This window comes from Salmo salar, chromosome ssa03 (genome assembly GCF_905237065.1).
Source record: "Salmo salar chromosome ssa03, Ssal_v3.1, whole genome shotgun sequence".
Classification (NCBI taxonomy): Eukaryota; Metazoa; Chordata; class Actinopteri; order Salmoniformes; family Salmonidae; genus Salmo; species Salmo salar.
The window spans coordinates 86,794,474-86,817,298 of NC_059444.1; the positions used below are offsets into that span (position 1 = coordinate 86,794,474).

Sequence of the window (22,825 nt, forward strand, 5' to 3'; positions counted from 1 at the left end):
TCTGGCCGCTCGGGACAGTCGGGGCATTCTGGCCGCTGGAGGGCAGTCGGGGCAGTCTGGCCGCTGGGGGGCAGTCGGGGCAGTCTGGCCGCTGGGGGGCAGTCTGGCCACTCCGGCAGGTCGGGGGCAGTCTGGCCACTCCGGCAGGTCGGGGGCAGTCTGGCCACTCCGGCAGGTCGGGGGCAGTCTGGCCACTCCGGCAGGTCGGGGGCAGTCTGGCCACTCCGGCAGGTCGGGGGCAGTCTGGCCACTCCGGCAGGTCGGGGGCAGTCTGGCCACTCCGGCAGGTCGGGGGCAGTCTGGCCACTCCGGCAGGTCGGGGGCAGTCTGGCCTCTCTGGCGACTGTTGACTGGCGGGCAGCTCTGACGACTGTTGACTGGCGGGAAGCTCTGACGACTGTTGACTGGCGGGCAGCTCTGGTGACGACTGTTGACTGGCGGGCAGCTCTGGTGACGACTGTTGACTGGCGGGCAGCTCTGGTGACGACTGTTGACTGGCGGGCAGCTCTGGTGACGACTGTTGACTGGCGGGCAGCTCTGGTGACGACTGTTGACTGGCGGGCAGCTCTGGTGACGACTGTTGACTGGCGGGCAGCTCTGGTGACGACTGTTGACTGGCGGGCAGCTCTGGTGACGACTGTTGACTGGCGGGCAGCTCTGGTGACGACTGTTGACTGGCGGGCAGCTCTGGTGACGACTGTTGACTGGCGGGCAGCTCTGGTGACGACTGTTGACTGGCGGGCAGCTCTGGAGACGACTGTTGACTGGCGGGCAGCTCTGGAGACGACTGTTGACTGGCGGGCAGCTCTGGTGACGACTGTTGACTGGCGGGCAGCTCTGGTGACGACTGTTGACTGGCGGGCAGCTCTGGTGACGACTGTTCACTGGCGGGCAGCTCTGGTGACGACTGTTCACTGGCGGGCAGCTCTTGCCCCGTCAAACAGCCCTTGTGCCCCCCCCTAAAAAATTCTTGGGGGTGCCTCTCGGTCTCCCTTACCTCGCCAGCCTTCTTCCGCTGCTTGGTCCTTTTTTGGTGGGGAATTCTGTCACAAAATAAGTTGTACTCATCCTTAAAAATGTCGTACTGGAGAGAAGAGGACCAAAACGCAGCAGGTATGTGCAGGCTCATCTTGACTTTTATTAACTATCAAAATGAATGCCAAAATAACAAACCATGAGAATGCACGCACAACCAACAAACAGTCTGGCAAAGCATAGGCTCAACACAGAACAATTCCCCACAACCCCAAAGACAAACACACACACCTATATAGGACTTCCAATCAAAGGCAACTATACACACCTGCCTTCAATTGGAAGTCCCAATCATCAACCCAACATTTAACAAACACAAACCTGCCACGTCCTGACCAAAACTAAAACACTAGCTCCATCTGCTGGTCAGGACGTGACACACCGGCCGACAGACTCTGAAGATTGTTGACCAGCTCCTGTCTCTTGGTCTCTGTAATCCACACATAAAGTTAAAAGGATACAGTAAAACTTCCATTAAATAGCCCAGGCATTTATTTGCTTCAATCATTGAACACAACCGGCGAATATTAGAGACAGGCTTGCATTTGCCTGGCTATTAAGGGAGCACGCAACTGGCATGCTGACTGCAGGAATGTCTAACAGAGCTGTTGCCAGATAAATTAACATTAAATTCTCTACCATAAGCCGCCTCCAACATTGTTTTAGAGAATTTGTCAGTACGTCCAACCGGCCTCAACCACAGATCACGTGTAATCACAAAAGCCCAGGACCTCCAGATCCAGCTTCTTCATCTGTGGGATCATCTGAAACCAGCCACACAGACAGCTGATGAAACTGTGGGTTTGCACAACCAAACAATTTCTGCACAAACTGTCAGAAACCGTCTCAGGGAAGCTCACCTGTGTGCTCGTTGTCCTCACCAGGGTCTTGACCGGACTGCAGTTGGGCATCGTAACCGACTTCAGTGGGCTAATGCTCACCTTCAATGGCCACTGGCATGCTGGAGAAGTGTGCTCTTCACGGATGAATCCCGGTTTCAACAGTACCAGGCAGATGGCAGATGTGAGGGAAAGTGTTTTGTTGATTTCAACATTGTGAACGGAGTGCCCCATGGTGGCAGTGGGGCTATGGTTATGGGCAGACATAAGCTATGGACAACGAACACAATTGCATTTTATCGATGGCAATTTGAATGCACAGAGATACCGTGACGGGATTCTGAGGCCCATTGTCGTGCCATTCATCCACCGCCATCACATCATGTTTCAGCATGATGATGCACGGCCCCATGTCACAAGGATCTGTACACAATTCCTGGAAGCTGTACATGTCCCAGTTCTTCCATGGCCTGCATACTCACCAGACCTGTCACCCATTGAGCATGTTTGGGATGCTCTGGATTGACATGTACGACAGTGTGTTCCAGCTCCTGCCAATATTCAGCAACTTCGCACAGCCAGTGAAGAGTGGGACAACATTCCACAGGCCACAATCAACAGCCTGATAAACTCTATATGAAGAAGATACACTGCATGATGCAAATGGTTGTCACACCAGATACTGACTGGTTTTCTGAGCCACGCCCCTACCTTTTTTTTTAAGGTATCTGTGACCATCAAATCTGTGACCAAAAAAAAAAACGTGTTTGATACCATTCCACTTATTCCACTCCGCCAATACCACAAGCCCGTCCTCCCCAATTAAGGTGCCAACAACCTACTGTGATTCCCAGCCATATGAAATCCATAGATTAGGGCCGAATGACATGTATTTCAATTGACTGATTTCTTTATATGAACTGTTACTCAGTAAAATCTTTGAAATTGCTGCATTTTTGTTCAGTATAGCATCTTCTAACCAAACCTTGATATCTTTAACTTTTAACAGCGGAGTCATTCTTGTTGGTACAGCCCATCTCAGCAGAGCACACAAAACAGACACTGACTCCCAGCGGAGGGACAGTCAGGGAATTTATTCAAAGGAATTTATTCAAAGGTTGAACAAGAGGTGCTCACCTCATACAGCATTGGTAAAAATATCTAAAACTGTCTAGTTTCAAATGCCATACACATTGTCCTGTGTCTGTAGTGAGGATGGTAAAAGGCCCCTCAAAGCTGGTGAAAGACTATTGCCTTCAGAGGTGGACGGTGAAGTGGGTTTGGGGATGGCACTCACCTTCCTCACAGACATCCTCAGAGTCTGCCTCGATCCCATAGCCACGGATACTAGGTCTGGAGGAGAGGAAAACGTCTTGGGTCTGGCGGTGGTACCTGCGCAGCTGAGTAGAACGGATGTTGCACTGGGAGATGATTTCAAGACGACTCTGCTGCCCTGTGTGAGGAGAGACCATTTCCTGAGGTTTAAAAGGAGGAAGATTACATTTACTACCGGGGTGTACTCACTAGGAACCAAACGTAAACAAACGGCCAATACAGGGAGGGATTAACCTGAACTTGTCCAATAAGTATTCTGTTGCACAGCATACATGGTTCGCTATGGTGTGCACTAATGAATACACCCCAGTAGTTTATTCAAACATCAACCACTTGTGAGGTCAGTGGCTTTTGCGTAGGCCATATTCTCCTCCAGTAGTTTTCTGAAACTTCTGACACAGTAAGACAAGAGACAGGAAACTCATCTAATGACTTATTAATGTACTTAGGCCACCCATTTTGACCATCCAAAAACATTGCTAGTATTAAAAAAGATAATTGGATTATACCCCCAATAGATTCGACCATTGTACGTATTTAAAATGTGTGTGGTGCGTTTACACTTATCCAGAGCGACTTACAGTAGTGAGTGAATAGGTTTTCATACTGTTCCCCGGTAGGAATCGAACACACAACCCTGGCGTTGCAAGTGCCATGCTCTACCAACTGAGCCACATGGGTAACAGGGCAGATACAAGAGGAACTGCAACATTTTTGTACGCTCTCAAAATATCACCCATAGTCTCTTTATAAGTCACACAAAAACCTTTGGCCTGGGTCTTGTTCATTAGAGCACAACGTGGTAAAACCTCACGGTTTCAAGCCGTTTTCTTCCCTTCTGTATCTAATAAACACAACCCCGAGGTTTCCCCTTAACAAACCGGCTTGTCACAGAAAGGATGGTCTCACCGACGCTGCGACTGGGCATGGAGGACAGGACCCTCAGGGTGGCGGCAGACCAGCGGCTCCTGACCAAAAGGTTGGTCTGCATGGATTCCTCACTCCTCTGCAGCCTCCTCTCATCTGCCCGCTCTCTGACATCACTCATCTGGCTGGCCTGCCTATCTGTGGGGAACATATGATTGAATATGATTAATCACATTTGTTCAGTAAGACACACTCCACTGGCCTTGGTTGTGTTCATTAGGGAATGCAATGGAAAATGCTTAAAAAAAAATGTTTCAACTGCAAACATTTCTTATTGAACAAGTCCAAGTCGCCTCTCCTTGATTCAGTCAGTTTTGTTACATTTGGTGCCTAATGAACACGAATCTGGTGGTTGTCTGTTTGTGCTTTAGCCAACTCCTCTGTGTATTATGTTCTTTGTCATACAAGTAGGCATGGCAACGATAAAGACAAGTTGGCTACAGCACAGTATAGGACCAGGCTAATACTGTTATGGATGTAGTGGTTAGAAGGTATCAGTCCTCACCTCAATGAGCATATCAGTTCACTGGAAAACATTGCACTTGTAACAAACTGGGTGTATCCTAAAAGGCAACCGATTGCCTACATAGTGCACTACTTTTGATCAGGGCCCATAGGGAATAAGGTGCCATTTGGGATACAACCACACATAGAAGTACCTCTGCCTTCCGTTGTAAGGACCTCCATTTCCAGGGCTTCAGGACTGCCACTCTCCAGACCTGTTCCCGTCACCCTAATGAGCTGGCACATAGAGTCCTGGGCCATATCATCACCCCTAAGACTCCTGGTGAACGTTGAGCAATGGAATAGTAGAGGGTTATACCAGACAGAGGGCTATGGTACACGTGCATGCATCCACAGACGGCTGAATGGACAGATACTTGTAAATGCGTAAACAAATGCGCGCACACACACAGCACAGTGTTATTCTAGTGGTTAGAGCTTTGGGCCAGTAACCTGGGCAAGGAAGTCACCCACTGTTCCCCCGCACCTCTCTGATTCACAGGGGTTGGGTTAAATGCGGAAGACACATTTCAGTTGGACAACTGACTAGGTATCCCCCTTTCCCTTATTCTTGGTTTTATCTACAAATAAAACACATTCAATATGAATTATGCAACGATTGACGAAAAAATAGCTCCTGTTTGTCGGTGTTATGTTTTCCAATTCTCAGGACAATGATTAATCAAACGCAAGACTCCAATGTTCCCAAGGCAACTGGGGTCACTGGAACATATCCAAAATAGAGAAACAGACCAGAGGACAAATAGCACCACAGGCTTCAATAACTAAAACATCTGCAAAGACCATAACATGCAGGCTCACTGCAGAATACAGAATATATTCTGGACCGCCACGGACACCATTCTGTATACATCTGGCCCTTCTTTGGACACTGTGCTAACAAACCTCCAAACGAGCTTCAACACCATACAACACTCCTTCCGTGGCCTCCAACTGCTTTTAAATGCTAGTAAAACTAAGTGCAAGCTCTTCAACCGATCGCTGCCCGCACCCTCCCGCCCGACTAGCATCACTACTCTGGACGGTTCTGACTAGAATATGTGGACAACTACAAATACCTAGGTGTCTGGTTAGACTGTAAACTCTCCTACCAGACTCACATTAAGCATCTCCAATCCAAAATTAAATCTAGAATCGGCATCCTATTTCGCAACAAAGCCTCCTTCACTCATGCTGCCAAACGTCCTCGTAAAACTGACTATCCTACCGATCCTTGACTTCGGCGATGTCATTTACAAAATAGCCCCCAACACTCTACTCAACAGACTGGGTGTAGTCTATCACAGTGCCAACCGTTTTGTCACCAAAGCCCCATATACTACCCACCACTGCGACCTGTATGCTCTTGTTGGCTGGCCCTCACTACATATCCATCGCCAAACCCACTGGCTCCAGGTCATCTACAAGTCTTTGCTAGGTAAAGCCCCGCCTTATCTCAGCTCACTGGTCACCATAGCAACACCCACCAGCACGCGCTCCAGCAGGTATATTGCACTGGTCATCCCCAAAGCCAACACTTACTTTGGCCACCTTTCCTTCCAGTTCTCTGCTGCCAATGACTGGAACGAATTGCAAAAATCTCTGAAGGTGGAGTCTTATATTTCCCTCTCTAACTTTAAGCATCAGCTGTCAGCAGTTTACCGATCACTGTACCTGTACACAGTCAATCTGTAAATATCACACCCAACTACCTCGTCCCCATATTATTACTTACCCTCTTGCTCTTTTGCACCCCAGTATCTCTACTTGCACATCATCATCTGCACATATATCACTCCAGTATTAATGCTAAATTGTAATTATTTTTCTTTTATGGCCTATTTATTGCCTACCTCCCTACTCTTCTACATTTGCACACACTGCACATAGATTTTTCAATTTTTCTTTTCTATTGTGTTATTGACTGTACATTTGTTTATGTGTAACTCTGTGTTGTTGTTTGTGTCACACTGCTTTGCTTTATCTTGGACAGGTTGCAGTTGTAAATGAGAACTTGTTATCAACTGGCCTACCTGGTTAAATAAAGGTGAAATAAAAATAAAATAATACATAGAAAATCATTTTTCTGTAAAAAGAATTCTGTGTACACTTTAACTACTGAAACCACATATAAAGTAAGGTAGAACAGATAGTGTAGCTATATATTTTAAATAAGATTGTCTTTGATAACTAACATTCACTAAATAAACACTAGACAGTCTGGGAGAATCTAAAATTCCTAAATGTCACTGCAATAAAGAAGCACTTTTTTCAACTTCCACTGTCCTCCAAAAGCTCTTTGCTTCAGTTTGCTCCTTAAATCAACCTTGGTTAGCGAGAGGCAGTGTTCCCTTCCCTTATAACCATATAGTAGTTGGACTGCGATAAAGGAACTTTTGAATGGGATGTTTAGACCTTGACTAATCTCTCGTGAACAGACTGCATAAACATAAATGGTACCATAATCCAGCATCTGAACAAATTACGCAATATTTTTGTTCTGGGTTAACTAAGATTAAACCTTGACCTATTCCAAACTAATGATGTTCTATGCACCAACTATGTACAACCAGACAAAGAGAGTGTTTGTGAAACTACAACTAACAACGAGGAACAACAAAGCACACACAATAATTCAGTATCTCCTTAAGAGTATGCAATTGTGGACAGACATGGGCTACAAAACACAGCTCAATTCTACTTTAACATCCCGTCATTAACAGAGAGATGAGAGTAACAGAGAGATGACAGGTTTCCAGAAGGAAACACAATAGAACCTACAACACCAGTCAGTACACTAAACTTCTGAATCATTATTCATAGGCAGTAGCTTATGACTTAGCAAAACTGCATATGTATTGTAACTGCAAAAAGTAACTTCAAATTGAATAGTTTGATGCAGAAGACTTGCATTATCGATGTATGTTCTACCCCTCACCATTTTTGAAGACTTAATTTTTTAAGACTGCCATGCACAGCCCCAAACCACCAATCAAACGGAAGAGATTCTGCCTGTTTGTTCACACTTACGGCACATGGAACTCTCAGCTCAGCAACTTTCAGCTCGAGCGTCTTTCTCTGGCGCAGACTCAACCAATTAAATACATTATCCTCAATAGAGGTGTATTCATTATGCGAAAAGTTTCAAAAACGTTAATAAAATATTTGCAAATGAATGTCAAGTTAATTCTAAACAGTTTGAATACATTTTGTAAGTCAATGATGTAACATTCTAATTGCAATCCTGCATTACAGTGGAGCACAACTGAAATGCATTGGCACATCACTAAAGACTAAAATTAAGTGAATATATAATCCATAATAAACTGTCTGTCTTTCACAGCAGGAATCCCTTATCTGTGTTTCTGCTGTCGTCTACTGGTAAACCTACATTATGAATGGAGTTAAGTGGGATATGATAGCAGTTGTTTGAGACGATATTAGTTAGAGAATCTAAAATATTGAAGTGAATAACAGTGATATGCAGACCTCACACCAGTAAATGTTTTCTATTTGGCGGTCAAAATGCAATGTTTTCATGTCCAAGGCACATTGGGGCGGCAGGTAGCCTAGTGGTTAGAGCGTTGGACTTGTAACCGCAAAGTTGCAAGATCGAATTAAATAGGGTGTAGGCCAGGCAGCAGGCTGTTAGCCAGCCTGCAAGCTTAGTGGAGTCTGTCACTAGCACAGTCAGTGTAGTCAGCTCAGCTATCCCCATTGAGACCGTGTCTGTGCCTCGACCTAGGTTGGGCAAAACTAAACATGGAGATGTTCGCCTTAGCAATCTCACTAGAATAAAGACCTCCTCCATTCCTGCCATTATTGAAAGAGATTGTGATACCTCATCTCAAAATAGGGCTACTTAATGTTAGATCCCTCACTTCAAAGGCAGTTATAGTCAATGAACTAATCACTGATCATAATCTTGATGTGATTGGCCTGACTGAAACATGGCTTAAGCCTGACGAATGTACTGTGTTACATGAGGCCTCACCTCCTGGTTACACTAGTGACCATATCCCCCGTGCATCCCGCAAAGGCGGAGGTGTTGCTAACATTTACGATAGCAAATTTCAATTTACAAAAAAAACAACAACAACGTTTTTGTCTTTTGAGCTTCTAGTCATGAAATCTATGCAGCCTACTCAATCACTTTTTATAGCTACTGTTTACAGGCCTCCTGGGCCATATACAGCGTTCCTCACTGAGTTCCCTGAATTCCTATCGGACATTGTAGTCATAGCAGATAATATTCTAATTTTTGGTGACTTTAACATTCACATGGAAAAGTCCACAGACCCACTCCAAAAGGCTTTCGGAGCCATCATCGACTCAGTGGGTTTTGTCCAACATGTCTCTGGACCTACTCACTGCCACAGTCATACTCTGGACCTAGTTTTGTCCCGTGGAATAAATGTTGTGGATCTTAATGTTTTTCCCCATAATCCTGGACTATCGGACCACCACTTTATTACGTTTGCAATCGCAACAAATAATCTGCTCAGACCCCAACCAAGGAGCATCAAAAGTCATGCTATAAATTCTCAGACAACCCAAAGATTCCTTGATGCCCTTCCAGACTCCCTCTGCCTACCCAAGGACGTCAGAGGACAAAAATCAGTTAACCACCTAACTGAGGAACTCAATTTAACCTTGCGCAATACCCTAGATGCAGTTGCACCCCTAAAAACAAAAAACATTTGTCATAAGAAACTAGCTCCCTGGTATACAGAAAATACACGAGCTCTGAAGCAAGCTTCCAGAAAATTGGAACGGAAATGGCGCCACACGAAACTGGAAGTCTTCCGACTAGCTTGGAAAGACAGTACCGTACAGTATCGAAGAGCCCTCACTGCTGCTCGATCATCCTATTTTTCCAACTTAATTGAAAATAAAAACAATCCGAATTTTTTGTTGTTGATACTGCCGCAAAGCTAACTAAAAAGCAGCATTCCCCAAGAGAGGATGGCTTTCACTTCAGCAGTAATAAATTCATGAACTTGTTTGAGGAAAAGATCATGATCATTAGAAAGCTTATTAAGGACTCCTCTTTAAATCTGCGTATTCCTCCAAAGCTCCGTTGTACAGAGTCTGCACAACTCTGCCAGGACCTAGGATCAAGGGAGACACTAAAGTGTTTTAGTACTATATCTCTTGACACAATGATGAAAATAATCATGGCTCTAAACCTTCAAGCTGCATACTGGACCCTATTCCAACTAAACTACTGAAAGAGCTGCTTCCTGTGCTTGGCCCTCCTATGTTGAACATAATAAATGGCTCTCAATCCACCGGATGTGTACCAAACTCACTAAAAGTGGCAGTAATAAAGTCTCTCTTGAAAAAGCCAAAATCTTGAGCCAGAAAATATAAAAAAACTATCGGCCTATATCTAATCTTCCATTCCTATCAAAATATTTTGAAAAAGCTGTTGCGCAGCAACTCACTGCCTTCCTAAAGACAAACAATGTATACGAAATACTTCAGTCTGGTTTTAGACCCAATCATAGCACTGAGACTGCACTTGTGAAGGTGGTAAATTACCTTTTAATGGCATCAGACCGAGGCTCAGCATCTGTCCTTGTGCTCCTAGATCTTAGTGCTGCTTGTGATACCATCGATCATCACATTCTTTTGGAGAGATTGGAAACCCATATTGGTCGACACGGACAAGTTCTGGCCTGGTTTAGATCTTATCTGTCGGAAAGATATCAGTTTGTCTCTGTGAATGGTTTGTCCTCTGACAAATCAACTGTACATTTCGGTGTTCCTCAAGGTTCCGTTTTAGGACCACCATTGTTTTCACTATATATTTTACCTCTTGGGGATGTCATTCGAAAACATAATGTTAAATTTCACTGCTATGCGGATGACACACAGCTGTACATTTCAATGAAACATGGTGAAGCCCCAAAATTGCCCTCCCTAGAAGCCTGTGTTTCAGACATAAGGAAGTGGATGGCTGCAAACTTTCTACTTTTAAACTCGGACAAAACAGAGATGCTTGTTCTAGGTCCCAGAAACAAAGAGATATTCCTTTGAATCTGACAATTAATCTTGATGGTTGTACAGTCGTCTCAAATAAAACTGTGAAGGACCTCGGCGTTACTCTGGACCCTGATCTCTCTTTTGAAGAACATATCAAGACTGTTTCAAGGACAGCTTTTTTCCATCTACGTAACATTGCAAAAATAAATAAATTTCTGTCCAAAAATGATGCAGAAATATTAATCCATGCTTTTGTTACTTCTAGGTTGGACTACTGCAATGCTCTACTTACCCGGATAAAGCACTAAATAAACTTCAGTTAGTGCTAAATACGGCTGCTAGAATCCTGACTAGAACCAAAAAATGGGATCATATTACTCCAGTGTTAGCCTCCGTACACTGACTTCATGTTAAGGCAAGGGCTGATTTCAAGGTTTTACTGCTAACCTACAAAGCATTACATGGGCTTGCTCCTACCTATCTTTCCGATTTGGTCCTGCCGTACATACCTACATGTACGCTACGGTACAAGACGCAGGCCTCCTAATTGTCCCTAGAATTTCTAAGCAAACAGCTGGAGGCAGGGCTTTCTCCTATAGAGCTCCATTTTTATGGAATGGTCTGCCTACCCATGTGAGAGACGCAGACTCGGTCTCAACCTTTAAGTCTTTGCTGAAGACTCATCTCTTCAGTAGGTCCTATGATTGAGTGTAGTCTGGCCCAGGAGTGTGAAGGTGAACGGAAAGGCTCTGGAGCAACGAACCGCCCTTGCTGTCTCTGCCTGGCTGGTTCCCCTCTCTCCACTGGGATTCTCTGCCTCTAACCCTATTACAGGGGCTGAGTCACTGGCTTTCTGGTGTTCTTCCATGCCGTCCCTAGGAGGGGTGCGTCACTTGAGTGGGTTGAGTCACTGATGTGGTCTTCCTGTCTGGGTTGGCGCCCCCCCTTGGGTTGTGCTGTGGCGGAGATCATTGTGGGCTATACTCGGCCTTGTCTCAGGATGGTAAGTTGGTGGTTGAAGATATCCCTCTAGTGGTGTGGGGGCTGTGCTTTGCAAAGTGGGTGGGTTTATATCCTGCCTGTTGGGCCCTGTCCGGGGGTATCATCGGATGGGGCCACAGTGTCTCCTGACCCCTCCTGTCTCAGCCTCCAGTATTTATGCTGCAGTAGTGTATGTGTCGGGGGGCTAGGGTCAGTCTGTTATATCTGGAGTATTTCTCCTGTCTTATCCGGTGTCCTGTGTGAATTTAAGTATGCTCTCTCTAATTCTCTCTTTCTCTCTTTCTTTCTTTCTCTCTCGCTCTAGGAGGACCTGAGCCCTAGAACCATGCCTCAGGACTACCTGGCATGATGACTCCTTGCTCTCCCCAGTCCACCTGGCCGTGCTGCTGCTCCAGTTTCAACTGTTCTGCCTGTGGCTATGGAACCCCGACCTGTTCACCGGACATGCTACCTGTCCCAGACCTGCTGTTTTCAACTCTCTAGAGACAGCAGGAGCGGTAGAGATACACTCAATGATCGGCTATGAAAAGCCAACTGACATTTACTCTTGAGGTGCTGACTTGTTGCACCCTCGACAACTACTGTGATTATTATTATTTGACCATGCTGGTCATTTATGAACATTTGAACATCTTGGCCACGTTCTGTTATAATCTCCACCCGGCACAGCCAGAAGAGAACTGGCCACCCCTCATAGCCAGGTTCCTCTCTAGATTTCTTCCTAGGTTTTGGCCTTTCTAGGGAGTTTTTCTTAGCCACCGTGCTTCTACACCTGCATTACTTGCTGTTTGGGGTTTTAGGCTGGGTTTCTGTACAGCACTTTGAGATATCAGCTGATGTAAGAAGGGCTATATAAATACATTTGATTTGATTTGATTTTGATCAAATCCCCGAGCTGACAAGGTAAAAATCTGTCGTTCTGCCCCTGAACAAGGCAGTTAACCCACTGTTCCTAGGCTGTCATTGAAAATAAGAAATTGTTCTTAACTGACTTGCCTAGTTAAATAAAGGTAAAAAAATATATAATTAAACACAGCCTGTGTCCCAGTCAAAAGGCAGCATCCTTGCTGATTGGGAGGCCAGTGGAGGCTGCTGAGGGAAGAACGGACCATAATAATGGCTGGAATGGAGCAAATAGAATGGCATCAAACACATTGAAACCATGTGTTTGATGTATTTGATACCATTCCAACAATTCTGCTCCAGCCATTACCACGAGCCTGTCCTCCCCAATTAAGGTGCCACCAACCTCCTGTGGATGCCACCATCATAGCCTTAAAGATGAGCTATAACCTTGACAATAAAGATGTTATACACTATAGCCAGAATTGTTGTTTATCTTGCTCTCTTCCACACCACAATGATGTCAGCCAGTAGGCTACATAAGCCTACTTATTATTCGGAAAACGTGTGAAAACTAATAGTTGATAACAAGTTAATAAAAATACAAGCCATTGTGTACACAATGGGGTGTGTGTAAGGGGACACAGACATAGAGAGAGGATAGATGCTTATTTATTTTGTACACACCCTTTGAAAATGTGTGATTATGTAACAATACTGAACACTACGGTAAAAAGGTCACTGCGAGAGTAGCAGTATGCCTATTTATTTGAAGCAATTATTAGTCCTTTGAAAAAAGATTTACTAGAGATGACGTGGTCATGGTCGGGGCGGTTCTTTAACTTTTCGGGAAATGAGAGTGAAAACAAAACCAAAGAACTGCAACTTCACAGATGACACGTGCGCATAGTCATTTTCTAGCTGAAGTTGGGACATATTAATCGGCATAAAAACACATATAAAATGGAATCTGGTGCCTATGGGGCCTCGCTGGCCGGAGGTGCCTTCGACTTTATGAGCTTTATTAAACAACCTCAAACCATAGTCCGCATCTTGAGCTGGGTGAGTGATTTACTCTAGGTTGACAGCCAGCTAATCGTGTTATCTTGGGAAACTTTTGAAGTAGCTAACGTTAGCTAGCTAACAACCATAGCTAGCTGTCTGTTTAACTACAGTACACATCACAGTTGTATTGTCTTTTTATGGAAAAGCTTTGCTCAACGAGGCAAGAAGACAACATGCAAGAGTTATTGACCTGTTTTCTAGTTTGTGATGTTGTTGCAGTTGTGGAAAAGTTTCGAATGACACTTGGCTAATGCTAGCAAACAGGCTATCCAGCTGTGTCATAGGAGGGAACTTTTCCTCGTGACCAGTTTAGCTGTGTCAACCAAAACCAACGCGTTTTGCCACCTGTTGATGATGATAGTTTTGAGCTACAGATGTCAGTAGCTTGCTGCTGTAACTTTAGCTCGCTGGCATGACGTGGAAGAGGTTTGTTTAGCTACTGTCTGATAAACTGTCAGTATGACAGATCCACCACACCACGGTCATCCCATCACTTCCGTACCCCTGTAAAAAGATAGCTGTGATGACAATTTGTTTGCATGCAACTATCTATTATTATAAGATTGACTATGTTTAGTTTAATGGGGAAAAACATGTTGTTCATTGATGTTGCATTACACTTCAATGTCAAGAAGAAATGGATCTTGGATGCACTGAGCTAGCTAACCAAAAGCTGAAGCCCTTATGGAAAATCCCATTGGATTCCAATCGGAAATCATCATGGGATACAGGTCATGGGACCCCAGTTTGGTTGTTTTCACTGAAAAACCCAATGGGGTAACCGCAGAGCAAGCTCAACGCAACTCGCAGCTGCTCAGTTCACTTGCCCTGAGCAACCCCCAAAAAAATTTACCCAGAAAAAAAAGAAAATCAGGTATTTTTCGTCTCTCTGTGTAAAGCAGCCGATCAAGTAAAACAGTGCTCCTCTGTATGTGTAGCCTATCTGATGCTGTCTGGTCAAAAGGAGCATGACATTGTTGCCGCCAGTAGCATTGAATGCAAGGGAAGCCAGGAAGCATTTGGCTTCCCTTGATAAAAATAAAATAGGCAATCAGCGTTGATCTAAACTGAGTGAGCTCAACTGTGAATGGGCCTGGCACACCAACAAAATAGTCAAGGGAAGACAGTTTGGATTTGGCTTCACACTAATCACAAGCCAAAAGTCATTTACAGAAAAAACTTTAATTGTTGCATCTTGTTGTGTCGTTGTCCTCTGGTAATAATCCCTTTTCTAAATTATCCATGGATAGAAATGGGAATTTGATTCTCCATACTGGGTAATGACTATTACGGCAGTTCTGATCTAACCATACATTCATACATTGTCTCCCTGGCCTGAGAGGATGGAAGTTAAATACAGTTGAAGTCGGAAGTTTACATACACCTTAGCCAAATACATTTAAACTCAGTTTTTCACAATTACTGACGTTTAATCCTAGTAAAAATTCTGTTTTAGGTCAGTTAGGATCACCACTTTATTTTAAGAATGTGAAATGATAGTAGAGAGAGATTAATTTCAGCTTTTATTTCTTTCATCACATTTCCAGTGGGTCAGAAGTTTACATACACTGAATTAGTATTTGGTAGCATTACCTTTAAATTGTTTAACTTGGGTCAAATGTTTTTGGTAGCCTTCCACAAGCTTCCCACAATATGTTGGGTGAATTTTGGCCCATTCCTCCTGACAGAGCTGGTGTAACTGAGTCAGGTTTGTAGGCCTCCTTACTCGCACACACTTTTTCAGTTCTGCCCAGAAATGTTCTATAGGATTGAGGTCAGGGCTTTGTGATGGCCACTCCAATACCTTGACTTTGTTGCCCTTAAACCATTTTGCCACAACTTTGGAAGTATGCTTGGGGTCATAGTCCATTTGGAAGACCCATTTGCGACCAAGCTTTAACTTCCTGACTGATGTCTTAAGATGTTGCTTCAATATATCCACATAATTTTACTGCCTCATGATGCCATCTATTTTGAAGTGCACCAGTCCCTCCTGCAGCAAAGCACCCCCACAACATGATGCTGCCACCCCCGTGCTTCACGGTTGGGATGGTGTTCTTCTGCTTGCAAGCCTCCCCCTTTTTCCTCCAAACATAACGATGGTCATTATGGCCAAACAGTTCAATTTTGGTTTCATCAGACCAGAGGATATTTTTTCAAAAAGATTGATCTTTGTCCCCATGTGCAGTTGCAAACCGTAATCTGGCTTTTTTATGGTGATTTTGGAGCAGTGGCTTCTTCCTTGCTTAGCGGCCTTTCAGGTTATGACGATATGGGACTCGTTTTACTGTGGATATAGATACATTTGTACCTGTTTCCTCCAGCATCATCACAAGGTCCTTTGCTGTTGTTCTGGGATTGATTTGCACTTTTCGCACCAAAGTACGTTCATCTCTAGGAGACAGAACGCGTCTCCTTCCTGAGCGGTATGACGGCTGCGTGGTCCCATGTTGTTTATACTTGCGTACTATTGTTTGTACCGATGAACGTGGTACCTTCAGGCGTTTGGAAATTGCTCCCAGAGATGAACCAGGCTTGTGGAGGTCTACAATTCTTTTCTGAGGTCTTGGCTGATTTCTTTTGATTTCCCCATGATGTCAAGCAAAGAGGTACACCTCCAATTGACTCAAATGATGTCAATTAGCCTATCGGAAGCTTCTAAAGCCATGACCTCATTTTCTGGAATTTTCCAAGCTGTTTAAAGGCACAGTCAACTTACTGTATGTAAACTTCTGACCCACTGGAATTGTGATACATTGAAATAATCTCTGTCAACAAGTGTTGTAAAAATTACTTGTGTTATGCACAAAGTAGATGTCCTAACCGACTTGCCAAAACTATAGTTGGTTAACAAGAAATTTGTGGAGTGGTTGAAAACGAGTTTTAATGACTCCAACCTAAGTGTATGTAAACTTCCAACTTCAACTGTATGTAGCTAGATGTAGTAGGCTAATGTTAACTAGATAGCTCATCGTTGCCCACGAAAGGAAGTTAGGCTAGCGAGCAAGCATTTTAGCCAGGTAGCCTAGGAAAACAAAAACGAAAAGTGTGTACTGTATGACAGAGTCATGAAAGAGAGGAGGATGGCATTGACGTTTCTGGGTGAGTCAATATGTATAGTTTATTTTTTATTTTTTACTTGCGCGCATGCACACAAATCAGTACCATAGACAGCCATATTGTATTTAGCTTAATTGGACAACTGTTTTTGATATCTTAGTTGTCATTGTATTAGACTAAGCATAGGTGATTTGATGATGTTGAAATGGTGCTGGAATAGTGGAGGCAGCTCCTGTTTTCTTTGAGACTTGCAGTAACTCCGTGGTTCTAAATCAATAGTTGTTTACAAGGCCGAAAATGCTGGAAACATTAACTTGCTTGACCATGCTGTAGTAGTTCATGTAACAGTTTGTGATCTTCACTGGAAAGATGTTGCTCTCCGATTTTGTGATGGAACAAAGGTGTGGTTGAATTTATTCCGCCACTGTGTCTTCTTATTGTCTCGGCCATATGCCTTGCTACCGTGATATATCAGGTTATAGAGCAAACAACGCAATTATGTAATATGGTTGTGTGTCCTGGCTTGGCTTCCTCAGTGATTTTACCCACTCACCAGTACAGCTGTCCAAAGGGTTCCAATGGGAATTCCAATAGAATGCACATATTGTGGTTGATAGAGTAGCGGGTGGGTGTGGGCTATCCACATCCACTACAGGTCGGCTTCGTAAGGCTGCCCACATCCACTACAGGTCGGCTTCGTAAGGCTGCCCACATCCACTACAGGTCGGCTTCATAAGGCTGCCCACATCCACTACAGGTCGGCTTCATAAGGCTGTCCACATCCACTACAGGTCGGCTTCGTAAGGCTGCCCACATCCACTACAGGTCGGCTTCATAAGGCTGCCCACATCCACTACAGGTCGGCTTCGTAAGGCTGCCCACATCCACTACAGGTCGGCTTCGTAAGGCTGTCCACATCCACTACAGGTCGGCTTCATAAGGCTGTCCACATCCACTACAGGTCGGCTTCGTAAGGCTGTCCACATCCACTACAGGTCGGCTTCATAAGGCTGTCCACATCCACTACAGGTCGGCTTCGTAAGGCTGTCCACATCCACTACAGGTCGGCTTCGTAAGGCTGTCCACATCCACTACAGGTCGGCTTCGTAAGGCTGTCCACATCCACTACAGGTCGGCTTCGTAAGGCTGTCCACATCCACTACAGGTCGGCTTCGTAAGGCTGTCCACATCCACTACAGGTCGGCTTCGTAAGGCTGTCCACATCCACTACAGCTCGGCTCGTAAGGCTGTCCACATCCACTACAGGTCGGCTTCGTAAGGCTGTCCACATCCACTACAGGTCGGCTTCATAAGGCTGTCCACATCCACTACAGGTCGGCTTCGTAAGGCTGTCCACATCCACTACAGGTCGGCTTCGTAAGGCTGTCCACATCCACTACAGGTCGGCTTCGTAAGGCTGTCCACATCCACTACAGGTCGGCTCATAAGGCTGTCCACATCCACTACAGGTCGGCTTCGTAAGGCTGCCCACATCCACTACAGGTCGGCTTCATAAGGCTGTCCACATCCACTACAGGTCGGCTTCATAAGGCTGTCCACATCCACTACAGGTCGGCTTCATAAGGCTGCCCACATCCACTACAGGTCGGCTTCGTAAGGCTGCCCACATCCACTACAGGTCGGCTTCGTAAGGCTGCCCACATCCACTACAGGTCGGCTTCATAAGGCTGTCCACATCCACTACAGGTCGGCTTCATAAGGCTGCCCACATCTACTACAGGTCAACCCCTGAGCCAGAGCCCCAGATATCAGTCACATACTGTACTGTACCACTCTTGTGACCATGTCATAAAATCATACCACACACACACAAGGGCTTGAAAGTTAAGCATTTCACTGTACTTGTTCATGTGACAACTTGAACACCCTCCCCTTGAAGTTATCCTCTACCGTTACGCATCCCTCCAGACATATTACCTTTCATGTTTTTTTCCCCAGGACATACTGTATGTCCTCATGTGATTGGTTACAGGTTGTCTAACACTGTGCTACACCTGTCTTATTTGATAACAGGCCTATGTGATAATATGATAACAGTCTTATATGATAACAGGCCTATGTGATAATATGATAACAGTCTTATATGATAACAGGCCTATGTGATAATATGATAACAGTCTTATATGATAACAGGCCTATTTGATAATATGATAACAGTCTTATATGATAACAGGCCTATGTGATAATATGATAACAGTCTTATATGATAACAGGCCTATGTGATAATATGATAACAGTCTTATATGATAACAGGCCTATGTGATAATATGATAACAGTCTTATATAACAGGCCTATGTGATAATATGATAACAGTCTTATATGATAACAGGCCTATGTGATAATATGATAAGTCTTATATAATAACAGGCCTATGTGATAATATGATAACAGTCTTATATGATAACAGGCCTATGTGATAATATGATAAGTCTTATATGATAACAGGCCTATGTGATAATATGATAAGTCTTATATAATAACAGGCCTATGTGACGGACCCCAAGGTGTTCTAACCGACATGTTGTCTCTTCAGATCTTTTCCATAGTGGTGTTTGCCACCATCACTGGAGAAGGCTATGTCAACCCTTCACACCTGCCTGACACCAAATGCATGTTCAACGGGAATGACAGCGCATGCGGCTTCGGAGTGGGTATCGGAATTTTGTCCTTTCTCGCCTGCGTCATCTTCATCATACTGGACGCCTACTTCCCTCAGATCAGCAACGCCAAAGAGAGGAAGAACATTGTCACTGGCGACTTGGTCTTCTCTGGTTAGGGGATTTTTGTTTGTTTGTTGAGTGATACTCCAATGCTAAATCTGTAAGGCTGTAGTTTGGCACCCAGAACTGAGACTTATGGTCAGATTTTTCAACGATAATCTTGGCAACACTTCCTATGAATAGCTTCCTTACAATGCATTACAAGCAGGTTTATAATGCCTTATGTCATGCACAGTTCACTATACTTAACAAGTTAGGTACTAAAGGTGCACTGCTTATAAACATCTATAACTACACTCATAGTGTAGTTGCTCATATGGTGTTATGAATGCACTTATAATGCATTAGGAAGAAGGAATTAGTAGGAAATGTTACCATAAACTTTACTTTCCCTCCTCTGTCTGTCAGGAGTGTGGACGTTGTTCTGGTTCATCTGCTTCTGTGTCCTGGCCAATCAGTGGTCTCACACGACCGAAGTAGCAGGCATCCCTGTTGACGCCGCCCGAGCCGTAGTGGCCTTCTCCTTCTTCTCCATTGTCACTTGGGTGAGTCAGTCTTTCTCGCTCTCTTTTTTTTGTCTCTGTCTCTCAACTGGCATGTTACTATTTGAAACGGCTAGCTGCAGCTGGTCTGAGCGGTCGACAGTGAATGCTCTCACCCGCTAGTAATTCATGCTGATTGTTAGCGTTCTGACTTGCTACAGGCTGTCAGGCAAGAACAAGGCAGATGTATCCTTTTCCAGAGATGTATTATCTCTTGGTCACCACCACACAGCTACACACACACACACACATAGAAGTTATCTTTGTGGTTCTATAAGGAAAGGAGAATACATGTACATATTAACAGTGATAATGCAGCTATATAATTTGAAATGTATATAGATTAAATACTGTAGCATAGCATTTCAGACCCATATTCACATATAACTACAGATGGGGAGAGGCTAATCACTGATGAGGCTGCCAGTCAGGATTCATGGCTCTGTCTCTTGTCCAGCTAGAGGTTTTCTAAATCAAGTGTGCAAGCGCCAGCGCACCAGGCATTCTAGAATCTTCTACTTATCTTACACACAACACTCTCTGGCAGTAATTGTAACATGCACATAATGCTCTACATCTGCATTGCTGTTTGGAGTTTTAGGCTGGGTTTCTGTATGAGCACTTTGTGACACGTTATGGGATTTTTAAAAACGTATTTACCAATATTTCCTCTCACAGGCTCTATTGACTACATTTGCTTATACAAGATACCGCCAAGGAGTGAATGACATTGACCAGGGCTACACAGACCCAGCCAATGACTACAGCACCCCTTACCCATCCACCTCCGCCTATCCCCCGTACCCCACCAGTGGGCCAGAGGGCTACCAGCAGTCCCCTTTCACCCCCCAAAACCAAGAGCATCCAGCACCATACCAGCCCCCGTCTTACTGAGGGACTGAACCATTGACCAGATTTGGGGGGGAGGATGTTTTTGAGTTTTTAAGTTGCCATTGGTGCCTGTAGCCTGGTCCCAGATCTGTTTGTGCTGTCTTGCCAACTTCTATGGCCATTGTCATGCCAAACACAAAAAGATCTGGGACCAGGCTATGGTGCCTCAGCTATGTGGACTGATCTCAGCACTCCACTGGTCCTCTCCTTTACCTAACTGTTTAAGTCATAGCTGGTGTTTCGCTTACATAATGAAGGGTGTGTTGACATGATTTAAGTTGGTATTCATATTGTAGTTTAGATTGTGAATGCATTTTTATACATACAACTAGAGGGCCTGAGCTGAGCTGAGCTTCAGGTAGAATCTAAGGAAAACTGTTACTAGGGTAAAACCTAGAATGCCATGGAAAAATATGAGATTCAGAGTGCCATCACCACTTGAGGTAACTGCCATATGTTATTTCTGTTGTTCTCTGTACTGTTTGTCTTGTAACATATGTAATGCAGTCATGTGGACACTGAAGTTCAGATCAAACCACTAAAACATATGTCGCTGGGAACATTGGTTTGTATTGCAAATAATGAGGCTATGCTATGGACACAAACTGTATTTTTCTATGCTGCCTAATCCAGTTATATGGTATAGTGCATATACAAATACCTTTTGATAATTTCAATGTATTTTAACATTATAGCCAGCCCAGGATATCAGAACTTATTGCCATATATCTAGAAATCAAATGTATTGCTAAATTATTGACAAACAAAGACTGTTTTTGTTTTTCTCTGCAAACCCATACTTTTATTTGTCCCAATAATGGGTGCACTCTCTGAAAAATGCTACCCTTAACGAGTACTGTATATCAATGCTTTTAAAACCCACCGCTGAACTCACTAAGAGCCTATTTCCCGTGCCCAGTTTAAACCTACTCCTGGACTGAAACTCACGCTTTTAATGGAAAATCTCCATTGCAAATAGGTTTTCATCCAGGAATAGGTTTATTAATCTTGGTCTGGAAACGTTATCTTTTTGTCATTTGAATGTCATTTCTAGAACATGCTCCCGGGTCATGTTAACCCTTTCATTAGATTTTTTTTATTGTAGTTTCAAACAAGTCTGTAATATATATGGTAAACGAGGGTGTGTGTTGTTTAGTATCAGGAAGGCCCTCTCCTCAACTTGTTTGTCTCCTACCTTCATCTATTCCGAACGTGCCTTGGAAAGGTTTTATTCAGTTCTGGAGTGTTCTTGTCCCCGACACACACCTCTTCAGACAAACTCATTCAGAATTCTCATAGATGAGTTTAGCAAAATACCATCCAGTAGGTAATATATACAATATATTGAATTTAATGGTATTCCATTGAAAGAAAACGAGTAGGCGGCCAGTACCTTGCAATAACCTTTAGTGAACTATTAACAGAATATATTTACAAAATAATACATATGGGAGAAGTCAGCATACTACATTAGGACACACAACTGCAACGTGTTTTGACTACTAGTCTTCCTCAGGCAGCATTGTGATATTCGATTGAAAATTGTTTTGTAAATAACCTATGCCTTTTAATCCTCCTGGACATGACAATGACTTCCATACCAGACTAAGAACCTTCATCAAAAAACGACATATTGTGCAGCCATAACCTGCCATTTGTTCTTGGTATATCTTTGGTACAAGCTAATTTATTTACTTCCTCTCTGATGAAGTGATATCACCACTTATGCTCTCAGGTTTGAAGATTACACTGAGAGGCTTTGCAGTCGGTTGCACAAAGTGCCTTATAAAAGCCTACCACATTACAACCGAACCTTTGCCAAATAAAGACTTTTCCTGTTTGGAGACTGTCCATTTTTTTTAAGAAGGGTGTATTCCAAAGGCAAATATTTGAGCAGCCGCTAAGGAGGGAGAGTAAAGGAGCTGGTTAAAAGTAGATAAATAAGGTTTACAACTAGAACTAGTAAGACTACTTGTGCTCTCTCTCTGGGTGGGCCCTGTGTCACATCTAGTTATGTTTCACATTGGACGTGGAGCTTACTGAAAACACAGA

The 22,825-nt window shown here is 44.0% G+C and overlaps 1 protein-coding gene across 2 annotated transcripts; it reads left to right on the forward strand.

Annotated features, from left to right (window-relative positions):
* The first annotated feature begins 13,241 nt into the window (after positions 1–13,241).
* On the forward strand, positions 13,242–22,617 carry LOC100194517 (synaptogyrin 2-like). Of its 2 annotated transcripts, NM_001139603.1 has the most exon segments (5): positions 13,386–13,535; positions 19,154–19,391; positions 19,749–19,885; positions 20,561–20,796; positions 20,929–22,617. In NM_001139603.1, coding segments are annotated over 4 exon segments (690 nt in total). In that variant the 5' UTR covers positions 13,386–13,436; the 3' UTR covers positions 20,777–20,796; positions 20,929–22,617.
* The last annotated feature ends 208 nt before the right edge of the window (positions 22,618–22,825 follow it).